The 13,408-nt window shown below is 60.5% G+C and overlaps 1 protein-coding gene across 1 annotated transcript; it reads left to right on the top strand.

Annotated features, from left to right (window-relative positions):
* The first annotated feature begins 1,020 nt into the window (after positions 1–1,020).
* CARMIL2 (capping protein regulator and myosin 1 linker 2) lies at positions 1,021–13,408 on the top strand. Its single transcript, XM_063110745.1, has 38 exons — positions 1,021–1,060; positions 1,310–1,401; positions 1,498–1,548; positions 1,790–1,852; positions 1,953–2,077; positions 2,206–2,297; positions 2,491–2,561; positions 2,678–2,751; positions 2,895–2,970; positions 3,048–3,136; positions 3,251–3,345; positions 3,418–3,504; positions 3,577–3,689; positions 3,792–3,869; positions 4,006–4,082; positions 4,174–4,278; positions 4,463–4,532; positions 4,671–4,752; positions 4,838–4,934; positions 5,016–5,073; positions 5,219–5,391; positions 5,578–5,740; positions 5,821–5,922; positions 7,253–7,381; positions 7,467–7,580; positions 7,735–7,895; positions 7,971–8,058; positions 8,246–8,407; positions 8,528–8,591; positions 9,048–9,283; positions 10,142–10,242; positions 10,325–10,691; positions 10,777–10,899; positions 11,907–11,943; positions 12,105–12,176; positions 12,313–12,525; positions 13,112–13,189; positions 13,278–13,408. The coding sequence occupies exons 1-38, from the start codon at positions 1,021–1,023 to the stop codon at positions 13,388–13,390; spliced, it is 4,131 nt and encodes a 1,376-aa protein (XP_062966815.1). The 3' UTR covers positions 13,391–13,408.

Here is a 13,408-nt window from a genome sequence, read left to right as displayed (position 1 = left end):
GGGGTAGAAGGCTGTTCCTTATGTGGTTTAATTAAATTGAAATGGAGTAAAAAATGTAATCCCTTCCAGTAAACCCTCCAGAATCTAGATCCCTGGTCTTTCATAGGGCTGGCAGGCCCCCACCCCACAACTTGCCGACCCCTCCCAGCCCTGGAGACACTAGCTTCCCTCTCTCCCAGTGGCTCCTCCTCCCTAAACTCCAGCCTGAGGAAAATACAGAAACTCAGGAGGACCCCTGTGTACCAGCCATTGCTCAGGAGTCACTCCAGCCTTCCCTGAGTTCTTTGGGGTTCGGGCCTTACCTTAGCCTGAGGCTGCCCCTGAGGGCCCCTGGTACACCCCCACCTTCCAGTCCTAACCCAGCCTAAATCTGATGAAAGCCGAGGACCCTCTGCCGCAGAGAAGGGCCTCTGAGCCCATCTGGTGCTTTTTCCGCCCTTTCAAAAGTTCGTGGATTCTCGACGGGGTCACCGATCCAGGTTAGGAGCAACAGCGCAGGACCCTGGGTGTTGGGAGAGATCGGGCGCTCGGTGCTGGACAGACTCCCCTTCTGCCGGGCTCCTGGTCCACCTCCCCAGCCTGGGCTTTGGAGGGGACGAGGCAGGGTGGGCCGCAGTGATCCCCGGGAGGGCAGCGCCCCCTGCTGTTCACGGCAGGGACTGCGGGGTGGGGTGGAAGTAGAGGGCGAGGAACCACAGGAGGCAAACGACACGCACGACCCTCCCGGCCACTCCACTTTCCACCCCCGTGTCTACCCTGACGGAGAGGCTCCAGCCCGGCGGGGCGGGCGGGCCGCTGTGACTCGGCCCCCCTCCCACAACCCTGTACCCGAGCGGCTCTCCGGCGCGGGGAGGGGCCGGGCCGGGGGCGGCCTGGCAGGAAGCGGCGCGTACCTTCCGCTGCAGGAGGAGCAGGTGGCTGCAGTGCGGCCCGGGCCCCAGGCTTTGGCTTCCTGTGTGCGCGCCCGCCCGCTTTTGCTTCCCGCCGGAGCTCCTTGGGCCGCCCAGCCGGCGCGGCCCCATGGCCCAGACCCCCGACGGTATATCCTGTGAGCTGCGAGGTAAGCGCTGCCCTTCCTGCCTACTTGGCTCAGAGGAAGCAGCGCGGCCCCCAAACCAGAGACCACCTAGCGCCCCCGGGGTCTGGCCAGAGGCTCCCCCTGGTCCTCCGTAGGGCTGGCTTCCCCAGATCCACTCCACTCCTGCCTTGCTGACCCGTAGATGAGCCCCAGGCCCCCAGCCTGCTACAGACCGTGGGCACAGTGGCCTCCGTGGGAGGACCAGTTATCCAGCAGGCTGCCCTTCCACAGGCGAGATCACCAGGTTCCTGTGGCCCAAGGAGGCGGAGCTGCTGTTGAAAACCTGGCTACCCCGGGAGGGTGCTGAGCGAAGTCATATCCTGGTATGGTGGGGCAGGCAGCAGAGCCTGGGAGAGTGGCCAGGGCCAGCAGAGCCTGTTGCCTGCCTGGAATACCAGTTTTTGTTCCCCCTCTCCCAGGCGCTGCTACGATGGAGAGCCTACCTGCTCCACACCTGCCTGCCCCTGAGGGTGAGACCCAGGGCCTGGCCACCACCCCCCTTGCCCTCAGCAGCTGCCTTGGCAAGAGGCTTTATCTACAGTTATCTGTCTTGTCCTTGTGGGCTCTGACTTTCCAGCAGCCCTGGGCTCCCAGCAGCAGACAGGAGTGGATTCGGGCGGGTGTGGCCCTGGGCTCCTGGTTGCACAAAGGACTGGGCTCCTATGAGGGTACGGTTCGGGCTTAGTCCCAGCTGATCCAGGTGTTCCCTAGGTGGACTGCACGTTCAGCTACCTGGAAGTCCAGGCCATGGCACTGCAGGAAACACCGCCTCAGGTGAGACATCTAGTACCCCACCTGGGCTAGCAGCCTGTCTTCATTCCATCCTCAATGCCCCCACACATGGAGCCGAGGCTCAGCAGCCTGCCCTCCCCAGGTCACCTTTGAGCTGGAGTCCCTGCCCAAACTGGTCCTGGAGTTTCCTGGTGTGGCTGCCTTGGAGCAGCTGGCCCAGCATGTGGCTGCAGCCATAAGGAAGGTCTTCCCTCGCTCGACCCTTGGGTGAGGCCTGGCAACTGCAAGGGTCTGGCAGGGGAAGAGGGCAGCTGGGGGTGCTCCGGATGGGCACGAATTAGCTGCTTCACAGCCCAGGGGCTAGCAGTCCTTTGTCCCCTTCTCCTTCACCCCAGGAAGCTATTCCGGAAGCCCACGCCCCCCTCAATGTTGGCTCGGCTGGAGAGAAGCAGCCCCTCAAAGTCCACCGCATCCAGCAGCCCCTGTGGTGAGGGCCAAGGCAGAGCCACACAGACCTTGCAGCCCACTCCCACCCTGCAGCCCCAGGCCCCTGGAGTTGGGGGCTCCCACACTGAACAGTCACTTGGATTACAACCACCGCCCAGCCTGGATCTGTTCTTCCTCTATCTCTGAGCTTTTGTCTTTCTCTTCCCTCTGTCATACACCTGGCACCACCTCAGGTGGCTTCTTGGAGACATACGAGGCTCTGTGTGACTACAATGGCTTCCCTTTCCGAGAGGAGATTCAGTGGGTGAGAATAGAGCCCTCTCCGGGGGGCTCTGGAGACAGCTGGTCTCCCATCTGTGGTGCACCCCTCCTTACTCTTTGTGGACCCAAGCAAGTTGTAGATACTTTCTTCCCATCCAGGATGTGGACACCATCTACCATCGACAGGGCTGCCGCCATTTCAGCCTGGGAGACTTCAGCCACCTTGGCAGTCGGTGCGTGGCCCACCAGGAATGGGAGGGGAGGAAGATTCCACGACCTGTATTCCTGGGCCTCAGTCTTTCCATGGAGGGGATGCTGGGGCCTGGGATCTGGCTGGAGGGCCCTGAGCTCTGCCCCTTCCCCTTCCCCCCACCAGGGACCTGGCCTTGAGCGTAGCTGCTCTGTCCTACAACCTGTGGTTCCGGTGCCTTTCCTGTGTGGACATGAAGCTGGTGAGGGGGCAGGGCCAGAGAGGCCAAGGGTATGGGCCCCCAGAGCAGCTGCTGAGCCTCAGCCCTCTGCTTCTCAGAGCCTTGAGGTTTCAGAACAGATTCTGCACATGATGAGCCAGTCGTCCTACCTGGAGGAGCTGGTGCTGGAGACCTGTGGCCTCAAGGGGTGAGAAGGACAGGGTAGGATGTGGGGCAGAGAGTCTGGGGACTTGGAAGCTAGTGGCCTGGTGTGGGCTGGGAATCTAGGGTCGGACTCTCATACCTGTGGTCTGGTCCCCAGAGACTTTGTCCGGCGACTGGCCCAGGCACTAGCAGGACACTCGAGCTCTGGGCTGCGGGAGCTCAGCCTGGCAGGGAACCTGCTGGATGACAGAGGTATGGCTGAGCCCAGGGAACCCAGGGCTGGTGACTGGAGGTTAGGCTCACCCAGCTGCCCCCATCCCCTAGGTGTGGCTGCGCTCAGCAGACACCTAGAGCATCGTCCAGGAGCCCTGAGGAGACTCAGCCTCGCGCAGACAGGGTTGACTCCGCGAGGTAGGTGGGGAAGGGGCAGGGATAGGGGGTAGATCTGCCTGATTGCTGAGCCATCGTCTCCACCACCACCAGGAATGAGGGCTCTGGGCCGGGCATTGGCCACCAATGCTGCTTTCAATTCTGCCCTGACCCACCTGGACCTTTCTGGGAACCCCGGGGCTCTGGGGGCCTCCGAGGACAGTGGGGTGAGTGGTTGTCCTCAGGTTGGGGATTGGAGTTGTCTCAGGCAGTGGGATGTGGGAAGCCTCCAGGTAGCACCCCTGACTCCCTCCAACACCCTTTCGCAGGGCCTCTATGGTTTCCTGAGCCGGCCTAATGTTCTGTCCTTCCTGAACCTCGCAGACACTGACACTGCTCTGGACACTGTGAGGGGGTGATCAGTGGGGGTGGGCGGATGGCCGCAGGGCTCGGTAACCTGAGCAGGGTAGACTGGAGGGTAGGGTGGGGGCGGGGAGGGCTCGGAGGTCCTCCGCGGGTGTAGCCGACACCCTCGTCCTGCAGCTCTTCGCAGCGCTGTCCAGCGGCTGCTGCGCTAGCCTAACCCACCTGGACGCCTCAAGGAATGTCTTCTCCCGCACGTAAGGGGGTTCTGTCGGGCGGGGGAGGCTGTCGGGAGCCGCCTCCCTTTGTGCCTAAGCCCACTTCTCCCGTCCTCACCCCACCCAGCAGGAAGTCCCGGGCCACGCCGGCTGCGCTGCAGCTCTTCCTCAGCCGCGCGGGGATGCTGCGGCACCTGGGCCTGGCGGGCTGCAAGCTGCCGCCTGACGCGCTCAGGTCAGTGTCGCTGCCCACGGCCACGCCCCCGCGTGTGCGGCCACCACTCTGGCCAGGCCTCCAGCGCCTCAACCCACTCCGATTGCACCCAAAATCCACCCTGCGTCCTGGCCCTGCCTTCTTGGTATTCGTTTGCACCCTGAGGCCCCCTTTCCCAGCTCCCACCTGTGACACCCCCTCTCAGGGCCCTTTTAGATGGTCTGGCGCTCAACACGCACATCCACGACCTGCATCTGGACCTCAGTGCTTGTGAGGTGAGTGCCCAGCCCCGAGATGGGAGCGGCGCGGTGGGCCCACACATTGGGAGTGGGGCTGGGAGGCGGCAGAGCCGGGCTGTTGGCCGCCTGCCCCCTGCACCCGTGGCCTGAGCGCGCCCCACCTTCCACCTCCAGCTGCGCTCGGCAGGCGCCCAGGTGATACAAGATTTAGTGTGTGACGTGGGCGCCCTGAGCTCCCTGGATCTGGCAGATAACGGTGAGACCACCCGGAACCCATCCTCCCATCCTCCACCCCATTCCCAACCTCCACCCTACCCCTGCGTGACTCGAGTCACCCCCAGGCTTCGGCTCAGACATGGTGACTCTGGTCCTGGCCATTGGGAGGAGCCGGTCCCTGAGACATGTGACGCTTGGAAGGAACTTCAACGTCCGGTGCAAGTGAGCCCCCACCCCAGTCCTGGTCCTCCCCAACAGCATCCCACTACCCCGGTCTCCCCCAACCACAGCCCCTGCCCACAGGGAGACCCTGGACGACGTCCTGCACCGGATTGTTCAGCTCATGCAGGACGACGACTGTGTGAGTTCACCAGACCTTGCAGGCTCCTCAAGCAATAGACCCCCTTGACCATTCCAACTCTTGCTCCCTCAGACCTCAGACCCTGTGACCTGCCCTCTTTGCTGACCCCTGGCTCCAACCATCAGTGGCTTTCTCTTAACTCCAGCCTCTGCAGTCTCTGTCCGTGGCCGAGTCGCGGCTGAAGCTGGGCGCCAGCGTCCTGCTCCGGGCCCTGGGCACCAATCCTAACCTGACAGCGCTGGATATCAGCGGCAACGCCATGGGGGACGCGGGCGCCAAGATGCTGGCCAAGGCGCTGCGGGTCAACACGCGGCTCCGGTGGGCGTGGTCAGGGGCGGGGCTACGGGAGGGGCGTGGTGGAGAGGAGAGTACCAGGCTAAGGGGCGGGGCCGAATGAGGTGGAGCAAATGGAGCAGGCTGGTGGGCGAGGGGAATGGAGAAGGCTAGCGGGGTGAGCAGGGCCTTGCAGAGCTCCGCCCCCGACTGAAGCCCGGCCCGGTCCAGGTCTGTGGTCTGGGACCGGAACCACACATCTGCTCTGGGACTGCTGGACGTGGCGCAGGCTCTGGAGCAGAACCACAGCCTAAAGGCCATGCCTGTGCCACTGAACGACGTGGCACAGGCTCAGCGGAGCCGCCCAGAATTGACAGCACGTGCAGTCCATCAGGTGGGAGTTCTCTCTCCTCCCCTGCCTTTCTATGCACCGTGGCTCCGCCTCACGCCATTTCTCAATATCCCTTGCCCCAGATCCAAGCTTGTCTCTTGAGGAACAATCGCGCAGACCCCGCCTCTTCTGACCGCGCGTCCCGACTTCAGCCTCTGGGTCTGGTCTCAGACCCCTCGGATCAGGTCAGTGTCCCCTCCCCCAACCTCGAGTACCACGGTAGGTAGGGGGAGGGAGAGCTGTGGCACTTGGGAGATTTTCCTGGGGCCAGGGTGCCTGAGTTCTGCTGTCCCAGACAAGTCCCTCTCTTTGGTCTGGAGATAGCCACCGGCTCCTGAAATAGCTCCCCAAATAACCTTCCTGTCCAGTTTACTTTAAGCATGTAAGCAGGCTCTCCTGTCAAAGATGGGAGGTGTTTAAAAATCCTTCCTCAATTTCCCCGATTGTAGCCCCATCTCTGGCCTCCCATTCACAGGGCTCTCCTCTCCTCTCCACTGATCCCTGTGTGGCCAAAGCCAACAGCCCCTTCTCTGCTTCATCTCACTCCACTACCCTATCTTTTCAAGATACTCCACCTCTCCATTCCCACATCCCACTTCTCTTTTAAGCTCCAGAGCCCAGACATCTTGATCCAGACATCCTGTAGGGCTTCATGCTCTACACATCTTCAAGTGATCTCATCGTCTCTGCCTGTTCTCTATCCTCGAGCCCAATCTTATTGGTGCCCACAACCACAAATAGAGGAGATCTCTCCTAGTCACGTTGGAGCCCTCACGGATCTCCTTGTCGTGCCTCTGAACCAACTCTCATGCCACTTCTCACCCCCATCCCAAATAGCTGCTGTCCCCTGGTCCTTCCTCCATGGCTCCTCACTCCCATTTCTCACCTCCCCCCAGTTTACCTTCTATGTGGACGGTGGACAGAATGAGCTTCTAAAACAGACATGACTAACAGCCCCTTTCCTTCCTATTCTGGGCACTTAGGAAGTAGTCAGCCCTTCATATCCTTGGGCATCTGTAGATTCAACCAACTTCGGGTGGAAAATATTCAGAAAAAAATCGCATCTGTACTGACCATGTACAGATTTTTTCTTGTCATTATTCCCTAAGCAACACAGTATAACAACTATTCACACAGCATTTACCTTGTATTAGGTATTATAAGTAATCTAGGGATGATTTAAAGTATACAGGAGGATGTGCATAGGTTATATGCAAATACTATGCCATTTTATATCAGGGACCTGAGCATCTGAAGATTTTGGTATCTGCAGGAGGTCCTGGAACCAATTCCTCATGGATACCAAGGGATGAACGTGTATATAAAGTCCCTAAAATGAACCAAAGGAAAAGATACTGCTCTCTCTCCTTGAACAGATAGGGTTACTATGTGGCTGGCCTGATGGTGCCAGCTTTGAGACCTCACCCACCCTTTTGGAGACTCTGGGAGGGAGGCAGGCAGGCTCTGAGAGACTGAGAGAGGACTAAGTTGGGACTGATCCCTGATTCCCTCCAGGAAGTGAATGAACTGTGTCAGTCAGTACAGGAGCATGTGGAGCTGCTGGGCTGTGGGGCTGGGCCCCAGGGTGAAGCCGCTGTGCACCAGGCCGAGGATGCCATCCAGAACGCCAACTTCTTTCTCAGCGTGAGCATTCCCTCTCCTGCTATGAGGATCCTTCCCCTCTTAGTCAGGTGTCAACTTGCAACTCCTTTTCTTCCTTGGCCTTCAGATTCTCCCCATTCTAAATGAGGCTGGGAGTTCCCCAAGCCATCACTGGCAGCTGCAGCAGAAGCTAGAGGGCCTCCTGGGACAGGTGGGCGAGGTCTGCCGCCAGGACATCCAGGTGAGATGGTATTCCTGCCCCAGCCCCACCTCCAAATACAGGCTTGACCCACATCCTATAGGCTTGACTATCCCCTGGGTCAATATTCTGTTGAGCCTCAAGCCAAGCGGCCTGCACCCTAGCCATGCCTCATCATGCTCTGACCTTTGCCCAGGACTTCACACAGGCCACACTTGACACAACAAGGAGCCTCTGCCCAGGGATGCTGCAGGGACCTGGCTGGAGGGAGCAGCTAGAAGGGGTCCTGGTGGGCTCAAGGGGCCTCCCAGAGTTGCTCCCAGAACAGTTGCTGCATGATGTCTTCACTAGGCTCAGGTAGGCTGGATGGGGCTGGGCTGGGCAGGGCTAGGCAGAGCCAACACACTAACTCCTGCCCTCTCCTGTCCTCAGGGATATACGGCTATCAGTCACAGGGACCTTGGCAGAGAGCATTGTGGCTCAGGCTCTGGCTGATCTGAGTGCAGCCCAGGATCGGCTGGTGAGGGGAAGCTCTGCACACACTTGGACATGCACAAACGCACACACACACACAGTGACCTGGCCATCTGCCTTGCAGGGGATCTGTAATGCCTTCTAGGGTCATGTAGCCCAAGGCTACTTTAGGGTTCCTTTAGCATCATGGCTGAGGCCCTACCTGCCCATCTTTGGGCTGTCTGGTATTGAAGGTGGAGAGTCTGGCTCAGCAGGCAACAGCGGCAATGCCCCCTGCCCTACCGGCATTGGATGGAGGTGAGCCCAGCCCCCTTGAGCCCGGGGAATTGGAAGGTCTTTTCTTCCCTGAGGAAGAGAAAAAAGAGGAGGAGGAGGAGAAAGAGAAAGAGGAGAAGGTAAGTGGTCCAAGAGAATTCCAAATCCTCCCATCTTGCTCTGGAATGTGGAAAGTGAGAGGCAGCTCTTCTGGGGTTATACTCCCCCACCCCAGGTTAAATTTGTGCCCTCCCCACCAGAATGACAGTTCTGCACAGAAATGGCCTGAGCTCAGCCACTTTCACCTGATTCCCTCCAATCACAGTAAGTCAGGGCCTTGGGGGAAGGGAGTTTACCCAGGTGGGCTGAAGCCCCATTAGACCTGGGGTCCTGGCACCCGGACACACTCATTCAGCTCTGTCCCTGTACTTTACGCCCTAACTCCTGACTGGGCCAGGCCAGGACCCCCGTGCAACCTGTGAAGCTGGGCTCTGCTATGGCCAGTACGGAACGGGACCTGAGCTGACCAGAGCCAGGACAATCTCCACTCGCCTTCCCCTACTCCTTTCCCTACCCCCAGGACGCGCATGCTTGGCGGCGGTGCGGGGCCGCGCGCGCTCGCGGCCGCGCTCAGCACCACGGACAGCGGCGGCGGGGGAGGGGCGGGTGGTGTAGCCCGGCCCCTCCCCGCGCCCTGGGCGGCTCCCCCGCCGCCCTAGCGCCTCCGCTGCTACCTCCCCGGGTTCGGCGCTCGGTGCTCTTCTGGTGCTCTCCCCTCAGGTGCTGCTGAGGAGCCGGAGCCGGAGCCAGAGCTGGCGGCTCCGGGGGAAGATGCGGAGCCGCAGGCGGGGCCTTCCGCTCGCGGCTCCCCGAGTCCCGCCGCCCCGGGTCCCCTGGCCGGCCCACTGCCTCGCATGGCCCTGCCACCCGCCGGGCAGCCCCTGCGCCATCCGACCCGGGCCCGGCCGCGGCCGCGCCGCCAGCACCACCACCGCCCGCCGCCCGGGGGCCCCCAGGTGAGCACCCTTCCCCACTCCAGAACTCGTGTAATCGGGGGTCGTGGGTGGCCCAGTCGCTCCTCACTGGTGATGGTGGGCAGGAAGGCGGGTTGTGGGGGCCGTATGCCACCTGGTCGTGCGGCCGCAGTAGCGTCCTGGCTTCCTCCTGGCCACCCCCCACCCCAGGCCATGCCCGTGCGGGTTTCGTTCAGGGTGCGCCTGGGCGTAGGTCTCTGCCTCAGGGTGGCCCGCTGCATCGGTGGATGTGCGAGAGAGGATGTCTGTCTTGCCCTCCCTCTCCCAGAGTCACTGAAAGATGCTGGGCAGCAGGGCCGCGGGGACAATCCTGCGTCTGCTGCAGTCCAGCGGGTGCATGTGTGGGGAGATGTGTATGTAGGCTGGGTGTCGGCGGTGACAGTGGGCACTGGCGGAAGCGGGGGAGGAGCTGGTTTGAGGCCCCCCAGAGGGTCTGACGCAGCAGCTGGCACCGCTGAGCCGGCAGCAGGCCGGGCGAGGTGGGGGTGGGGGTGTTCTGCAGGGAACTGTTTGAAGCAGAGGGGGTGGCAAGTGAGAAAGTGTGACCTGAGGGGAGGGGGTAGTAGCCTGCTAGTGACCGGCTGGCTTGGCGTGTAGGATATTCCGTGGGACAAGAACAGGTGTGCGCTGGGTGTGTGTGCCCTGGGCCAGGAGTGGGTGAGGGAGTGCATGATATCCAGCATCTCTGTCCAGCAAGTGGGAGGGCTTGTATTGGCAGTCCCTTAGGGTCACCCCAGTTCTGGGGTTCTGGAGTTACCCAGACCAAGCTGCTGGGCAGGGGAAGTGGGGAGAACCACAGTTGCACTCAGCCCTGACTCCTGATCCCATGGTGTCCCCCAGGTGCCCCCAGCCCTGCCGCAGGAAGGGAATGGGCTCAGTGCCCGCGTGGATGAGGGCGTGGAGGAATTCTTCTCCAAAAGGTTGATCCAGCAGGATCGCCTGTGAGTGAGGGGCAGTTGCAGGGGGAGGGAGAGGGTGGGATGTCCCATGAGCTTTCTCACTCACTGCTGGTTGTCCCCACAGCTGGGCCCCCGAGGAGGACCCGGCCACCGAAGGGGGTGCCACTCCTGTGCCCCGTACATTGAGAAAGAAGCTGGGTACCCTCTTTGCCTTCAAGAAGCCTCGTTCAACGCGGGGTCCACGGCCTGATCTAGAGACCAGCCCTGGGGCAGCTCCCCGCACCCGAAAAACCACACTTGGGGATCTGCTGCGGCCACCAGCCCGTCCAGGTCGTGGTGAGGAGCCTGGTGGGGCTGAGGGGGACACCAGCAGCCCTGACCCTGCCCGCAGGAGTCGGCCTCGCTACACACGGGACAGCAAGGCCTACTCCATGATACTGCTACCTGCTGAGGAGGAGGAAGAGGCCACACCGGGTGCCAGACCCGATAAGGTGAGGCCTGGTGACAGCAGGGTGAGGGCTCTTCTGGAACTGAGTGCAGTGGGCTCTTTCCCAACTTGGGCATCTCTATCCTTAGCGGCGACCCCTGGAGCGGGGAGACACAGAGCTTGCCCCATCCTTTGAACAGCGGGTACAAGTGATGTTGCAGAGGATTGGTGTAAGCCGAGGCAGTGGGGGTGCTGAAGGCAAGAGGAAGCAAGTGAGTTGTGTGTGTGTTTGTGTGTGTGACACGAATGTGAATTGAGGGGGCAAGTGGCATGTGGCAGTCTGTGGATGATGTGTGACCAGGAGGGAGGAGACTCATGACACATAGATAAGTCTAATCATTATAGTTTCACTCACTCCCCTCAATAGGCATCAGATTCAACCTTTCTTCCCTCCTGGCTTCTGCCCTGGCCCAGACCACTGATACCTCTTTCTTGGAACTGGGAAAGTCTTTTCTCTGCAGATCTAACAAACTTGAACTTGTCACCTGTACTTGAAACAAGTCCTCCAGGGGCCTCCTCTCAAGATATTGTCCAGACTCCTAGCCCTTCTTCAAGGCCCTGTGGGGTCTTGGCCCTGGTCACCTTAGACCTCACTGCCCTCCTCCCTTGGGTGCATCTCAGAGCCTCCACACACATTCCTTGGTCTGGGTCTTCTCTCTGCCTTCTTTGTCTCCCATCAGGGGTTATACCAGGTTTCCCCTCTGCCATCCCTGCAGTTCCCTGTGGACCTTCCCTGACTCCCTTCCATGGCCAACTTGCTAATATCACTCTCTGATCACAGTCCCTAATAAGAATCAAAGCCTTGATGACACCAAGGTCAAGCGTTCCCATCCTCGTACCAGCCAGCTGCCCACCCCCCCCAAAAAGGACCACAGCCCTATGTCCCATCCATTTAATAGCTTTTCAGGAAAAACTTATATGAAGTGAGACTTGGCCTGAATTTAAAAATATTAAAGTGTCGAAAGTGCATCACAGAATTAAGAAATCACGTTATCTAAGTTTTAAGTGTCTATGAATGTGCATGCATATGCATGTTGCTGTGTGCCAAGTGTCCACTTTCCCAGACTGTGAGCTCAAGGGTAAGCACTGGGTTTGTCATGTTCTTGCCCAACCCATGATGGGCATTCTGTGGCTGGGTTATAAGAACAAGAATGAACAATAGGACAAGGCTAGGATGACAGGGGACAGGGCTGGAGTTTGACTGCCCTGTTTCCCACAGAGCAAAGATGGCGAGATCAAGAAAGCTGGCTCGGATGGTAAGTGGGACCCTGGGTAGGGCAGTATATTTGGGGGTCAGGGGGTGTCCATAGAGATAGTGTACCCAAGGCACTTGCTCTCCTGGGGGAGGAGGGAGAGAGGCCAGGTTTTTCTTTCACCTCCAAAGTCTGGTGCCTGAGCCCCCAGCCCCACCTTGCAGGTGACATTATGGACAGTTCCACGGAGACCCCTCCCATCTCAATCAAGTCCCGCACCCACTCTGTGTCTGCCGGTGAGTGAGGGCCACTGTGTGTGTTGTGGGGGTGGGGTGGGGTGGGTGCTGGGACAGGCAGGAGGGGGTCAGACCATTGCTTAGACCCATCTCCAAGGCCTGGCCCAGGTCTTGGCTGACACCCTTCTCCCTGCAGACCCCTCGTGCAGACCTGGCCCAGGGAGCCATGGGCCTGAGTCCACCACCTGGAAGACACTGGGGCAGCAGCTGAATGCAGAGCTCAGGGGCCGTGGTTGGGGCCAACAGGATGGTCCAGGGCCCCCCACCCCTTGCCCCAGCCCAAGAGCCAGCCCCTCCCCAGACAGCCTGGGCCTCCCTGAGGACCCTTGCTTGGGCCCTAGGAATGAAGGTAGGTAGGCACCCTTCCCCCACCCCGCTCTTGGGCTGGGGACTGGAGGAATCCCTGCTGGGAACTCAGCTCCTCTAGGGATCCTGAAGGTGGGAGGCAAGGGCTGGAGTGGGGGCAGCTGTTCAGACCATACCCTGATACCCTGGCCTCCCCCAGATGGCCAGCTGAGGCCGCGGCCTCTATCGGCAGGGCGACGAGCAGTGTCTGTGCATGAGGACCAGCTCCAGACCCCTGCTGGTGAGGGGAGACACTTCCATGGGTGCCTGAGTGCAAGAGATGGGGGAGAGTGGGCTCCTGGCTCCCTTGGTGGTGGCTCTGGTCCTTGGAGAGGGCCACCAGTGGTATGAGGGCTCAGAAAATCAGGGAGCCAGAAGGCCAGGTTCAAGAGTTTGATAACAAGCCCTGGCTCCACCTCCTGAAGAGTAACCTCTGCCAGGGGTGGGAGGATGCAGGGGATGGGAGAAGTTCTGAAGGCAACAGTATATGTGCACACTTGTTTGGGTACACTGGAGGTGGGGGAGGGGGTTGGGGATGGACAGTCAGCAAGCCCTTAGCAACCCTCCCTAAGCCTTTCTATGTTCTGTAGAACGGCCCCTGCGGCTGCAGCGCTCTCCTGTCCTCAAGCGTAGGCCGAAGCTTGAGGCACCCCTGTCTCCAAGCCTAGGTAAGAGGGGGCTGGGGCCAGCTGGGAGGATGGCAGGACTGCTCAGCCCAGACCACCCTGACCCTTCTCTCCCTCTTTCCCCTCACAGGATCTGGCCTTGGGACCGAGCCTCTGCCCCCACAGCCCACAGATCCCTCCAACCCTGAGCAGAGCCCACCCTCCCCAGCCACAGACCAAAGAGGCGGCGGCCCCAACCCCTGATCCTCTCTTCTCCTGCTG

This window comes from Cynocephalus volans, chromosome 10 (assembly GCF_027409185.1).
Source record: "Cynocephalus volans isolate mCynVol1 chromosome 10, mCynVol1.pri, whole genome shotgun sequence".
In the NCBI taxonomy this organism is placed as follows: Eukaryota; Metazoa; Chordata; class Mammalia; order Dermoptera; family Cynocephalidae; genus Cynocephalus; species Cynocephalus volans.
The sequence above is the reverse complement of the archived record's forward strand: the minus strand, read 5'-3'. Positions and strand labels throughout refer to the sequence as shown.